This window comes from Myodes glareolus, chromosome 25 (assembly GCF_982192425.1).
Source record: "Myodes glareolus chromosome 25, mMyoGla1.1, whole genome shotgun sequence".
NCBI classification, from domain to species: domain Eukaryota; kingdom Metazoa; phylum Chordata; class Mammalia; order Rodentia; family Cricetidae; genus Myodes; species Myodes glareolus.
Window position 1 is genome coordinate 16,246,984 of NC_142050.1, and position 14,949 is coordinate 16,261,932.

Here is a 14,949-nt window from a genome sequence, read left to right on the forward strand (position 1 = left end):
CTTCAATAACAAATTTACTGAAAGATAAAACACTGCACCTAATTAGCCTGATCATAATGTAGGTTATGCACATGACCTCTATCAGTAAGCTCAGTATTGCATTGTTTTCTTTGAAGACTTAAAAAATATTTCTTTTTAGTTCTACCACATGAGAGTGACAGTTGTTTCTTTGAATTCAAGGTATGTGCAAGTGTAGTGTCTGCATCTCAGGTACCCTACTGCAGCAGACCATCTCCGCTATCGCTCCTTTAGGAGAGAGCTTTCCTTTTGTGTTTAGCACTGGCCTTTGGCTGTACTGGTTGCAGATGATCACAAGGGTCTTGAAGCTTTCTGGCTTCAGGAGTGCGGAGGAGCAAGAGTGGGATTGAGGTTGAGGGGAATAGTGTTCTCCGCTCTCGTGACATCCCCGTTAAATCATTTAACCCCTTCCTGTGTGTCTTAAAAAATAATAGTTCACAGTTGGAGTTCAGACTCCAACCTGTACCTATAGTGAGGCTTGACTGCAGGTAATTACACTGAAGAGGGAGGGTTTGAAGACACACCTACAATACAATGACTTGGCTTCTTTGACTGCAGAGTACCTTCTGGTAAGCTAGTGCAGTACCTCAACATCAGTAGATATGGCTCGGAGAAGAGAATGCCCAGTAACACATTTCTTGGCTGTCTTGTATCCATGTTAACCTCTAAGAACCTCTCCTCACACCATTGCCAATGCTATTTAAAAGCAAGCTAGAGTCTGGAAAATGTTAAGAATCTGTTGGATAACCACAAAATAATCATTTTTGTTAATAAAGTTTGTAATATTGTTTTCTCTTCCACACATCATTTCATGTTTTAATAATGAAATCTCTAAAGATATAAAATTGAAATATATTTAGATAATACAATTTAAATTAATTTTAATAATTTAAAATTTTCATTATGATAGTAATTAAAGTTCTTAATTGTTTTATAGCAATATTAACAAGTATTCTGTAAAACACATGGTATATTCATTCACAATCACATAAGCTAATTAAGAGAGATTCTATAACTTGCCCAAACTATAGACTGGATGTTCAGATTTTATATTCTATGACACCTGACATTTAAAAAGAAAATAACATCTCATATCTTCTCTTTTCCACAGGGTGGAACTGAAACTGACCCGGAAGGCAGCCTATCTGAGGTTCTTCACCAGCTCTGCCTTCTTCTTTTCAGGGTTTCTTGTAGTCTTTTTATCTGTGTATCCCTATACAGTCATCAACGGAATCATCCTCCGAAAAATATTCACAACCATTTCATTCTGCATTGTCCTGCGTATGTCAGTCACACGGCAGTTCCCCACTGCCGTACATACATGGTATGATTCTATTGGAATGATAACAAAAGTACAGGTAATTTCCATAACTGCATTCTTATATGATTCTGAAGCTTTTTAAAATTTGTATAGTGGGAGAACTCCCTAAATGATTTCTTTTTTGGTTTTGGATTTATGAATGGATAGGATTTCCTCTCCTCATTTTCATACAGGGTCTCATGAATCCTAACAATGAAAGTTTAATGAAATGAAATCTCACCCAAATAATCTGTGAATAGATAAATTCTAGGCAGCTTGTAAATATCCAAAAACATTGAAAAATAAACTTCATGAGGAAGTTATAAAATGTTTCAGCTGACTCTGGAATGCCCCTCTTAAACTTCTCTAGCCTTTTTCTGGATGGTATGAGATATGAAAATGGTGTTTTGTGTTACATTAATTACTGCAGGATGCCAAAGTAGCTTCTAGTGTTAAGATGTTCTAAAGTTTTGAGGTGATAAGTAGTTTATTCAGAGCAAATTGAGTAAACTTACAAGAATAATGTATCATTATACTTTAATATATTCGTTTAAATATTTACACAAAAATTAATCATTATGACAAATAGATGGGGTAGAGGGTGAGCTGGTTTAAATTGTGGAGGGTGAGCTGGTTTAAGTGGCCCTCCATTGTTTACCTACGTCTGTTGTTGCAGATGGTGGCAGCGCGTTATTTTAGCTTCTATATCTGTTTTATTTGTCTTTGAAATTTTGAATTAGTTGCTAGTAACTAGAAATAGAGAGATATCATGTGTACCCTCGTACACAGGCATACGTGTGTATACATATGATGTACTGAGTGTCTTCTGACAAATTGAGATTTTTCTAGTAATTTGGGTCCCCATAGCTGTAGCAGCTGCCACTCAAGGGTGTCTCCCCTGTCTGGCTTATCACACTCTCTTTCAGCCCATTCTTTCCACCTGTTGCACCCCAAGACTAAATGAACTCGAGTTACGTGATTAGACAACATGTGAGTGGCACTTAGGATCATAGTGGCTCTGTGGTTAACCTTATTTCTCTGCTGATGTCATTGTAGTTGGGTGGAAGAATGAGAGAAGAAAGAGGGAGGGCAGAAAGATAAGTGAGAATAAAACTGCATAGTAACAGAAAAAACATCTGAAAAAATATGGAAGTAAATGAGACAAACAAAAGAGGAAAAGAGGAGGGAAGGAGGAAAGAAAGAAGAGGCCAGGCAGGACTAGTAAAGACTTCCTGGTGCACAGATTTAATTACTATGGTACATCTTCCCTAGTAAGAATGTAGTCTGGAGTCTCTGATGAAGCCCTTTCTTAAAAGTAGTTATATGAAGTTCTTATACGGTCCCTTTATCTAGAGAAGCAATGATAGTTGCTTATAAAGTTGTGTTAAAAAACACAATTTGTGGTTCTCCTTTGTACTAAGCTTGAACTGAGACATGAGTGAGTAATTTTTAGGGTTTCATTAGAAATTAATATTCCATATAATAGTAAAATAAAGAAGCAACTATGTACTAATATCTAATATATAATTTCATAAGCTAATATAACTAATAACTGATAATAATATAACTAATAACTAATTTCATAAGCTAATATATTTAAAGAGTATATTTCCACTGAGATGAGTCCTGCTGCTTAATGCATTAACTTTAGGACAATTATAAAGTTATAATTTAAGACACTGTAATGTTAGAGTGTATGAAGATAGAGCAATGCATCCTTGTTATTCCAATTCTATGATTAAAAGCTCTTACTCTCTTTATTGGCTAGGATTTCCTCCAATATCAAGAATATAAGATGCTGGAGTATAACTTAATGACCACAGATGTGGTCATGGAGAATGTAACAGCATTCTGGGAGGAGGTGAGAATTCCTAAACATTGTGATTTTTTAATACATAAAAATTGAACCTTTTCCTTTTTATATATCTAAATTTCTACTCAATAAAACATATCATTCAAATGATACTATAACTGTTAGAGCTACGAGAAGGGGGGTGTTCTGTCTTATAGAGTGAAAAGTGGGAAACCAGACATTAAATGCAATATAAAAGTCTCTGTTTCTTTAAAGTCATGTAATTGATTTCATCTAACAAGCCAGAAAGATGATAGGATTCAATACTAGAGTTGAATCTTCTCTCTGCAATTCATTTTCCATGTAGTCCAAATTATATTACTTTCAAGTTGTAAAGCAGCTAGTGTCTTCATTTGTAAAATGAAGATACAATCTTCCTAATAATAAAATGATTTACATGGATTGTTTATTAGCTTACTTTTCATGTAGTGGTTTCTCAGTGAATATTAAGTTCTCTGATCATGACTTCTAAGGCTCCCCTGCCTGTCACTATTGATGACCCATTGAGTCCCCATGAGCAGCTTCCAGCATTTTACTCTCTCTGTGGTGTGAGTGACTTTACCTAGGCTCAACGTTAGTGAACTGATGATGTGCAAATGCAAATCTCTGGTCCTAGTTTCAATCCTGAATTCTATGCCTGCTCTTCCAGTGTCTTGCACTCTCCTTATGCACTTCATATTCACCACTCCTCAAGCTTTACTGTCTCACTTGGTCCAGCACATTCACCATCTTTTTTGATGGCAACACCTGAGAGGCAGGTCTAGAGTGGGGTGCATAGCATTCTTTATTAGATAAAATTTATACTTACATTTTAGTCAATTGGGGCTTGAGGCCTTTAAGTAAAGAGGTTGCTCAAATACACACAATAGAGCTAAAATATCAATCAGTCTTGGTTTCTCATACCCCAGAGCTTTTTCCAAGTCACCATACCACATATTGCTACTTATTTAAGGGTATAAATGAAGGGATAGAGGTATAACTCAGTAGCAGAGTACTTGCCTAGTGTGGACAATGGCCAGGACTGAAAAACGGAAAGATGGAAAGTAGAAGGAGGAAGAGGAGAAAATGGAAACTGTTGTTTTAATGACTAAAATGTATTTCCTATGTGTTACTCCATTAGTGCCCTCAACACTGACTTACAAGGCTGGAGAAATTTTACTTACTATTTGGTCCACTTACAAGAGTTTTTCTTAAGTAACAAGAGCAAAACCATGCCCCTCTGTATTTCTATCACAGTGTTATTGATTAAAAGTTAAAACCATCTAGTAGAAAACTTTTTAGAATTTGTACATTATAATATTGTCTTTCAATTAAACTTAAGAGTGCTTAATGAATGTGAAAATAATTGTAAGTAAATATCAAGAAAAAGCAGATCACACATTTAACAGTGTTTATGAAAGTTGGATCTCATCTTGTGGATTAGACTTTAAGTCCAATCAGAAAGTGGTTGGTTACTAGCTTAACAGTTGTGTGACTATTGTGCTAACAGGCATGCCAGTAAGATTGATACTTGCTTTTCTCCTTTGGTAGTTTTCATAACACTTGCAACACAATGAAAACTGTTCAGTAGTGATGAAGCATCCAGGTGAATCCCAGTTGTATTTCTCCATGTTCTATTAAATGTATGGTATCTTTAGGAATAGGGTCTTACTATCAAGCTCTGAACCATAAGAGGGAGTAAGAGGATGGATAGAGACACAGGAAGTAGAAGTCAGGGACAGTGAGTTTGAGCGTCTTGTTTGAAACTGTAGGATAAATCGGGCTTCAGGGTGTCAGCTGAGAAGAAAGGACAGCTGGTGGTGCTCTGTACATGTCTGAGCTTGCGGGCTTTCACCCCAGCATCTGGTGCCTGTCTCTTTATTGATGAAATTGGATGGTTAAGATTTTGTTAAAAATAAACCTAACACTGTTTTGTTTTGTTTTAATTTGTTATCCTTTGATGTCTAGTTGGGACATTATTTAATTTTTAATTTTAATTACTTGATTTTAATCATTTAATTTTAATTATTTTAATTATTTAATTTTCTTCTCTTTAAAAATATAGTGTTTTTATTAATTTAATTAAATTATTAAATTTATTTTATTAATAAATTAAACTAATTTAATTAATAAAAACATAGTGCTTTTATTAATTAAATTAAAATTTTAATTATTTAATTTTCTTCTCTTTAAAAATATAGTGCTTTTATTAATTTTGAGAAATTCATACTTATATAATATATTTTTTATTACATTTACCTTCCACTCTTCCTCTTAACTCCTTCTAATCAAATTTCCAGTGTTGGATTTTAGAAGTAGTTTTTAATGCAGAAGTACTATTTTTGAAATGTGTGGGATCCCTACATTTGACATCTAGGTGAAATTACATTGTTACTTCTTTCAGTATCTTTTACCTTTTCTTTTATGGGTCTCTCTTGTTTCCAGACATCGTAATTCCTTTTGGTGCCATTGTTTGGGTCTCAAGTGATTTTTCACGTTCTGGAGAGCACATAATTAAGATGGGCATCAAAGCAGGGAGGCCATTGTTTGCTGTGAAGTGAGGAAAGAACAACTGGGAGGGCCCATTGCATTCTAAGAAGTAGCAGACAATGAATTCTCAGGCAGGTTAACTTTAGGAAAAAGTATCTTAAGATGATGAGAGCCTAAAAATAGATTCCCTTAAAACTTGGCACACAGGTTTCTTTATGACCACCATTTAGTGCTGTTTATTTTGCTTTGAAGACAGTATCTCAGAACTTCCGTGGGGCAATGGAAGAGGCAAGCCATTTTCAAAAGGGGATTCCTTTCTACTGCACACATGCTCTTGTACAGATCAATTTCTTTGAAGCCTCTAGCAACTTCATCATATTTGTAGCCAGTGATAATCAATAAATGTTTTGCAAACATCTTAGAGGAAATAACTAGCAGTGTGAAATAACAGAAGTCAGGTTTGCATTATAATTCCACTCAGAACTACTTGTTTGTGCCTGATCATTATCCATTCTGAGTAGGAGTCCACAGTTTTAAAAGAGGAAAATTGTGAAACCTGCCTCATATATTAGGATAAATTAGTGATATTACCAGATCTGCAGGAAAGGGGTTTGTGTATATACTCTTCTTTCCTATAGTTTTGGTCCACACACACACGTGCGCACATGCATGTACACACACCTTAGCCTTCAATGGTATAAAATTAATGTAATGATAAGCAAAAGTCTGATAAAGGGAAATTGTTTTCTCATTGAATGTATATCCACTTCTCAAATATTTTGAACCATGCTCTCTATAATACCATGTGCTTTATAATCATAGATTATAAATTAATTTAATAATGCATATGTCTTGTAATGGATTATGTATCATATGTTTCTCAAACTGATTGCACATAAAGGTATCTATTGAAAATATCTGAAAACGTTTTTCTTTGTTTTGTTTTTGCTGTGACTAAATAGGGATTTGGAGAATTATTGGAGAAAGTACAACTAAACAATGGTGACAGAAAACTTTCCAATGGTGATAGCAACCTCAGTTTTAGTCATTTATGTTTTCTGGGAAATCCTGTGTTGAAAAACATCAATTTTAAGGTAGAAAAAGGAGAGATGTTGGCTATTACTGGATCTACTGGAGCGGGAAAGGTACTGTCTCCTTAATTTTTTTGAGAAATTCATACATGAGTACTGTATTTAAATAATTCCCATTTCCTTAACCTATTTCTAACACCCTTACTTGCATTCCAATTCATAACATCTGTTTTGGTTATTGTTATATATAATGTACTGGATCCATTTTGTGTTTCTTTTTTAATATTTTTAAATAATTTATTTTTATTCTATGTGCATTGATGTGTTGTCTATGTGAGGGTGTCGGATCCCCTAAAGGTAGAATTACAGGAAGCTGTAAACTGCCTTGTGGGTGCTGGGAATTGAACCCAGGCCCTCTAGAAGAGCTAGTGTTCTTAACTGCCATCTCTCCAGCTCATATTTCGTGTTTCTTATATGCACATGTATTTAGAGCTGATCACTTGGGATTGGATGACATATCAAGGAGATCATTTTTGAAGAAAATTTACTCTGCTTCCCAACCACTTTTGTTCATCTGTAATTGTTAATCCAGGGCAGTAGTTCTCAACCTGTGGGTTGCAATGCCTCTGGGGTTTTCTAAAGGATCACAGCATTAGGAAGGTTGAGAACCACTGCTTTAAGGATGGGACCTTGTGAGATTTCCTTCATCTATGTTGTCATGCCAACTAGTGATGTCATCCTGTAGGACTTGATTAGGTAACGATATTTTGGATATTTCATAGGTGTAATGTGTCATGTCTAAAAGATACTTTGTAGAAGCACACATTCCTGTTCTCTGACTCTTATGATCTTTTGTCCCCTTCTTCCACAGTTTGCCCTGAGCCTTTAGTATAGAGGTTGCATTATAGATATATCAATTGGGGCTGAGTAACCCATAGTCAGTTATTGTCTGCATTTTGATTAGTTGTAGATCTCTGTAATAGTTTCCATCCATTGTGAAAACATGTGACTTTGACAAGAGGTGTGAACTACATTTACCTGTGGTTATTAGCCGAAAGTACTTAGAATCCAGTTAGAAATCATTTTAGCTTACAAATATGGCAGTAGTACGATTTCCTGTAATATTTATACATCTCAATTTGTTGAGTCTTGCTTATTATATATTATGAAAATATGTCGAGTGAAAAGATGTTTAAAAAAATACTGTTTAGCAGTTGCAAGAACAACCTACTATGTTTATATTAACTTAGGGCCTTTGAAGAGACAGCTCGCAAAATCAAATCTGCTAGAAGGAAAGACTTCCCCAAGATCTTGATATTGATAGATACTCGTTCTTTAGTGATTAGAGAGATAGCACATTGAAGGACCAAAGGGATGAAGTTGGAGATGAGTACATGCTCCATGAGCTTGGGTAAAAAAGCTCTTGCTGTGGAGACCTACGCAGTAGATTCTTGTTTAGTCAGAGTGTTGTTTAGGTAAAGTGCCCTTCAGTAATACAAAAATGTGTTCATTAATCCCTTAAATTCTATTCCAGAACATAGGAGGAAGGAATGGGAGCAGAGAGGAGGGAGGAAAACAGAGGAAGAAGAGAAGGAAGAAAGAATGGGGCTGTTATAAAACAGAAATGAAAATTAAAGATTCAGAAAGGGAGTTTGTTTCTATTTTATGTTAATCTCTTAAACATAAATTCTTTATTATGAAGAGTTTTATCTGAGATTTTGGAAATAAAATGCCACAGAAATTTTCTAATTATTGTATACCTTGCTATCTTTCTCTCCATTTTTTTCCCCATATGTGACATGGCCCTTTTAAATAAATCTTTTCAGTATTTAAAGAAAACAATACCACAGGAGTCTATGTAGCTGATGCTCTTGACTACACAGATGCCCTACACCAGACTATCTGCCTGGGAGAGTATTGCTGTGCTATGTAGAATTTTAAAAATGAATTGTCTACTACCTGAGATATGTGTAAGAATAGCTTTGGAATTGCAGATTTGTTGAACTTAGCCATAATTAACTCTCAGGCAAGCCTATGAAAAACTGAAGACTAATTTTCCTCTGGGACGGCTCTTCCCTCTCACGGAAAGCTGCTGTGAGGAGAGGAAGATCTGGGCTCACTCCTTATCAAGAGTCTCACAACTTGGGCAAGGGGACTGCTGCTTGATGATAATAGGAAGGAAAAGGGGGCTAGCAACAACCTAATTTTTATAATTAAAACATAAATATTTAAAGTTAATTTTATACTTTTCTATTTGATGGTTTACTACTTAAACCTTAAAGATAACCTAGTAATCTATCTACTTGTATGCTATGCCCTTATAGATGCACAGAGATTTGATATAGCTATCTTCAGAGCAGTATGAATATGTATTGAAGCTCTCTAGTCTTTGGTTATAGAAAGTTTTCTAAGATGTAGTTAAGTGAAAAAGGAAAAACTTATTTTTTTGTGGAATGCTACATAAAACTCCTCCTCCAAGAATATTAAGAAATAACTATAATATGATTTTTAGGAAAGTTTATATTTTTCTACTGGTTACATTTATAATAGTTATGTACTTCATATTTCATTTTTGTGCACTTAGTTTACTCATAATGAATGAAATAATGAAGGTAAAATTAGTGTTTTTCCTTCCCCTACTACCAGTTTTTCTTTATAGTACACACACACACACACACACACACACACACACACACACACACACACAGTAGACTAAGAATACTTTCTTTGTCAGCACAGAGAGATCTGAGTTTGAATCCCATACTTCCATATTAATTATTTTTAACCTGGGCATAGGAGCATCTGTATTGAGAGGCTGAGGCAGTTGGGTCCTAAGAGCTCCCTGGCAACTAGCATAGCTGAAACTGCATGCTTCAGTTCAGTGAGGAATCTTGCCTCAAGGCAACAAGGAGACAAGACGTGGAAAATAGTCAACATAACCGGTTCTGGCCCCTACATGCACACAGAAGGATGAGGGCGCCTACATATTCATGTTTATGTAGCTCACATATATACTGCGAGTGCATGAGCAAGTGTGTGTATGCACACACACACACACACACACACACACATACACACAATTCTTTGACCTCCAGATTTTCTTAAGTGATAACATCCCCTCACCACATCCTGCCCTATTGCTTGTTTTATGTATACTTGGTTTTTTTTCTTAGAACTTCTTTTGTGAGTCTATGTAGCATATTTAAGTTATTATCTTCAACTTTTTTATTTTTATGGTTATATTAAAGTGGCACAAAAAAACTTTTCAAAAATAATTTTAGATGCATATATTGTTAGCATTTATTAAAGATGAAAGCAAATTCTCATATTAAGATGGAAATACTTTCTTATTTTGTGTGAGTAATGTCAATAAGCCTTTGTTTAATGATACTTCTTTTAGTTTATTTATTTTTTTATTTTTCTTTTTTTTTGTTTTGTTTTTGTTTTTTGAGACAGGATTTCTCTGTAGCTTTGAAGCTTGTCATGGAACTAGTTCTTGTAGGCCAGGCTGGTTTCGAACTCACAGAGATGCACCTGCTTATGCCTACTGAGTGCAGGGATTACCACCTGGCCTTTTAGTTTATTTCTCAGGTTAGCCTCAAGAAAGGCTAGCTAAATATGCTTTTTTTCTTTCAATCTAATCTCCATTTAAAAGAGGAAAATAGAACTGGATCTGTGTTAGTTTACTGTGACGAATAAGTATGCTCATATAGTTAGAGCATACAGGCAGCTCCTGGCCGTGCATGCCCAGCAAATGTTCATTGTTGCCAATCTCCATACCTGCAAACCTATCCCAGTAAACTTAAGGAGGGGCTCATTCTTCTTTGAGATCCTCGATCAAGAATGTAGCACTTGTTACTCTCACTCTGTGGTGCCATTGTCTTTCGTTCCCTTTTAATTTTTGTGCCTGAAAAAGCCCCTGGATCACAAAGTACTGAAACATCTTTAATCAAATGAGTTCATAGACCTTTTAAACATTGGGAGACTTCAGATTAGATTAATTGGAGGCAATGGGAAGCTAAGTAATTTGATCAAACAACTTAGGGAATGATATTTCTTTGTAGACATCACTCCTGATGATGATTTTGGGAGAACTGGAAGCTTCAGAGGGAAAAATTAAGCACAGTGGAAGAATTTCATTCTGTTCTCAATTTTCATGGATTATGCCGGGTACTATCAAGGACAATATCATCTTTGGTGTTTCCTATGATGAGTACAGATATAAGAGCATCATCAAAGCTTGTCAACTGCAGGAGGTAAGCAAGTCCATGAAGAAATGCTGACTGTAGTAGTCACTTGTCTCATTGTTGTAATAAAATCCTTTGACAATGCAACTTGGGGAAGAAAGAGTTTGTTTCAGCTTGCACTATTCCCGGCAGATATGGCCCAGTATGGCCCAGGAATGGCAGGAACAGAAGAATGACTAGTCACGTTCTCTCCATATTCAGGAAGCAGACAGAAAACAGGAAGTAGGGTCTAGGTTATAAATCCTCAAGGCCCATTCCCAATATCCCACTTCCTCCAGTAAACCTCCACCTCTTAAAGGTTACTTAACCTTCCCCAGAAGTACCACCAACTGGAGATCGCAAGTTCAAACACTTCAGTCCACTGGGAACATTTCACATGCAAACCACTACATTGTTTATGCACAGTAAGTCTTAAGACTAACCAAATAGTATGTTTAATTCTCTGTTCATTTAATGTATACATGTGAAAGATTCCTCTAAGAGTAAGCTATAGTAGGTGGGTCAGGAAGTAAAACCCATGACTCATACCTTAAGCTTGGAAATTTATAAATAAAAGCAGTTTGTTTTTTAAATTATGTTGGGTTTTATAAAAGTTAAAATTCCTTATGAACTCACTGGATGTGGCACCTCATGCCTGCAGTTCCAATATTCAGGAGACTGAAGCATGAAGATCATGAGGTTGAAGCCAGTCCTGGCTCTATAATGAGTTCTAGGCCAGTGTGCGTCACACGGTAGAATTATGCTAAAACAAACAATGCCAAACTCTTCATGAATTCAACAGTGGTATTTTGTGTATGCTCTGAGATCACAGTGAGAAGAGAGCTTGTCTCATAAAGTATTGGGTTAACCTTGAAGAAGATAGCCATGATTTTTCAAAAGCCCATTTTCATAACCTGGAAGTTGGCACATTCTGCATTTGTTAGCAGACTGTTTCTAGACGAGCCTTTGTGGGTAGGAACTAGAGGGAGCTATAGGTCTTGTCTGGCTTGTTTATGGGGTCGCAGGATGGGGTGGAGTAGTTGCTTCTTTCTAAATTTAGTTTTGGCTTTGAATATGTTTTTCCCATAAAAATGATTTTACAGATGACATTTCAGTACCAAAAGTCAATCTACAAAATTGTATAAAGCCAAAATATAACATATGTACATAGTTGGTAATCAATTTAGCCCTGTGAGTCTCTCAACCTCAGGATAAGTCAGTGCAACACTGTGAGCACTGGTAGGTCATGGGAATAGTTGGTTGAAGAAAATTGTGTATATTTTGAAAGGTTCATAGTAGAATGCCCTTTGTTAATAATAGAGGATTATATGGACTGTCAATTATCTCAATTAAGCTGTTAAAAATAATGAAGAGAGAATAATCAAAGCATACTGTTCTTTCCCCTGTTTGCATGGCCATATTAAAATTCTTTTAGAGTGTATGATTCAGGGTATTTTAGTATATTCACAGGGTTGTACAATGATGACCACTGTTTTAGCATCTATAAAAGAAATTTGTACTTATCAAGAATCCAATTCTATTTTTTTATGTATGTGCCAGCCCTAAGCAACCACCAGTATATCTCCATAAAGTCTTCCATGTTTTACATTTTGCATAAAAGGAAACACTCACTATGTCATTCATACCTAATGAAAGTGAGTTTTTTTTTATTTATTGAGAATTTCATGCAAGTATCCAATGTATTTTTATCTAATTCACCACCAAATACATCCCCTTTAACTTCTGTCATATCCTTGGCACCCACTTTGCCCAACTACATTTTTTTAACCCTCCGAGTTCAATCAGTGCTGCTAGTGAATGGCCTTACCCCCATGCATATACTGGCAGCATTAAAGAAATTTTAAAGTAGAACTAATGAGTCTTTATCTAGAAAACATCCACCAAGAAATACTTTCTGTGCTTTACACTGTATATCCAGAGTGATAGAAACATCCATAATGAATTTAGTTGAAAATGAAAAAGTGAATGTTTTATGAGTAACAAGAGGAAATAGAGACTTATATATTTGGGTCTGTTAAGGAAGAGCAACCTCCAGATGGAGAGAAGGGTAATGTGATGGTGTGATTCTCTGTAGAGTTTTAGGGATTGCAAAGAAAAGCTTGTGACCTGAAGGACTCTTTGATAGGAACATTAGAACTTCAAAATAACAGAGAGAAAGTCAGTCAGAATTTAAGAAGTAGAAAAATGGAGTTTGATTACTGAGAAGATTAAATGAGATAAGTACTCCAGAGAGCATTTGTCACAAAGTCCCTTATGGAATCTTTAAGTTATTTTTACTTCTTTTGAAGCATAGAATAATAAGACCATTACTGAGCAAAGCAGGAGAAGTACTTTGAAAGCCAGTTGTTATTACTAAATGACTATATGGAGGTAAAGTGGGTAAGGAATTTAAGAACCATGAAACCAAAGAATAATGAATATGAATTTTGATATTAACAAAACTAGTCATGGAAAGACATAACAATGGCATTTTAAAGTTTTTGGCTTGCAAGATATAGTAAACAAATCTTTGGTTATATGAAAAAAATCAAATTGTAGCAGATCCTGAGGTTTGAAATGTGGACACATTGACTCTGCTCAGTATCAGTGAGAGTTGGAATTCATCCCGCTTTTTGGGTTTCTTTTACATTCATAAAAATTGTATGTGTGGTTCCTTATGTCAGATTGTCCTGGTTTGATTTCTGATGCTACGATTTTGACCAAAAGCAGCTTAGGGGAAGAAAGGAATTATGTGACTTATACTTCCTGGTCACAGTCTCTCCTCAAGAGAATTCAGGGTAAGAAAATCAAGGCAGGAACTTGAAGCAGAAACCAAGAAGGAATTCAGTTTTCTCATTTACTCTTTGTCTTGCTAACAGGCTTTTGCTAGCTAGCTTTCTTATACAACCTGGACTAACTGCCATGAAGTGGCATTGCCCACAGTGGGCTGGGTCCTCCCTCCTACATCAATTAGCAATCAAGACAATGTCCAAGAGATATCCACAGACCTGTTGATCTGGGCAATCTCCCAATTGAGATTTCTTTTTCCCAGGTGACTCTAGGTTGTATCAAATTGACAATAAAAACTGACTGTTTACTTTAGGAGTGGCATGGTGAGTACCAAATGAAGCTTATTCATTCTTCGTATCAAAGGATTTATAGGATATATTTTAGGGGAAAAGCTTAAGGATCCAATTTCTGTATGACATTGTAGTTGTTGGGTTGGAATCAGTGTTGGGCCTTGAGCCTACTTGCAAGCTCATCTCTGAGAGAGGACTTCTTAAAGAATAAGTTAAAAAGATAGATAACATTGTGTATAAAAGAAACTGAACAGAAAGTCAGGGTATGAAACCACGTGGTGCAGATGATTGTAAGCAGAGAAATAGAAGCAGGGTATACCTAAAGAGAGTGAGTGAGCAGGAGTGAAGTGGGTGCTGTTTCACGGAGACCAGTCTTGGGAAGTTTATCTTGGAGAACTATACAAGAATGCTGTAAGAACTTTGAAGTTTATCCCTGTTGTTCTGCGATGATTGCAAGGAGAATGAAGGTGGATACTATGTAAAGTTTAGTACGGAATAAATAGCATATATTGTGAAATCGTACAAAGCTGAGTCATACAGTTATTTAACTTGTCTATACTGAGTTTTTAATCTCTGCAATACAAAGCTAATAATGCCTATTTTATAGCTTTTGTAGAATCCTCTAGTTCATAAAAGGTTCATCAAAAACAAAGCACTCTGTGGAAACTATCCATCTGCCCACCTCCCTCCAATGCTAGAGATTGAGTTCAGGACCTTGCTTTAGCTCTGTCATTATATCCTGTTACACCCCCAAGCCCTAAAGATTTCTTTTAACTGTTTTCATGTGTCCCATTTTGTTTCTGAGTGGTTATTTAGGTTATGTCTTTTTTTTTAAGGTGATTATTTTTATTTTTTACTTACATTATACCATTTCCACTTTCCCTTTTCCCCCTCCAAACAACTCTCATATACAACTTTCACCTTGCTCTCACTCAAATTCATGGCCTCTTTTTCTTTAATTGTTCAATTTAAT

At 35.6% G+C, this 14,949-nt stretch overlaps 1 protein-coding gene across 1 annotated transcript in view; it reads left to right on the forward strand.

Annotated features, from left to right (window-relative positions):
• The window catches only part of Cftr (CF transmembrane conductance regulator), a 131,408-nt gene that overhangs the window by 49,343 nt on the left and 67,116 nt on the right, over positions 1–14,949 (forward strand). The window contains exons 9-12 of the mRNA XM_048449006.3: positions 1,130–1,376; positions 3,087–3,179; positions 6,602–6,784; positions 10,735–10,926. Of these exons, the coding sequence (XP_048304963.3) occupies positions 1,130–1,376; positions 3,087–3,179; positions 6,602–6,784; positions 10,735–10,926 (715 nt within the window). The remainder of the gene's footprint in view (positions 1–1,129; positions 1,377–3,086; positions 3,180–6,601; positions 6,785–10,734; positions 10,927–14,949) is intronic.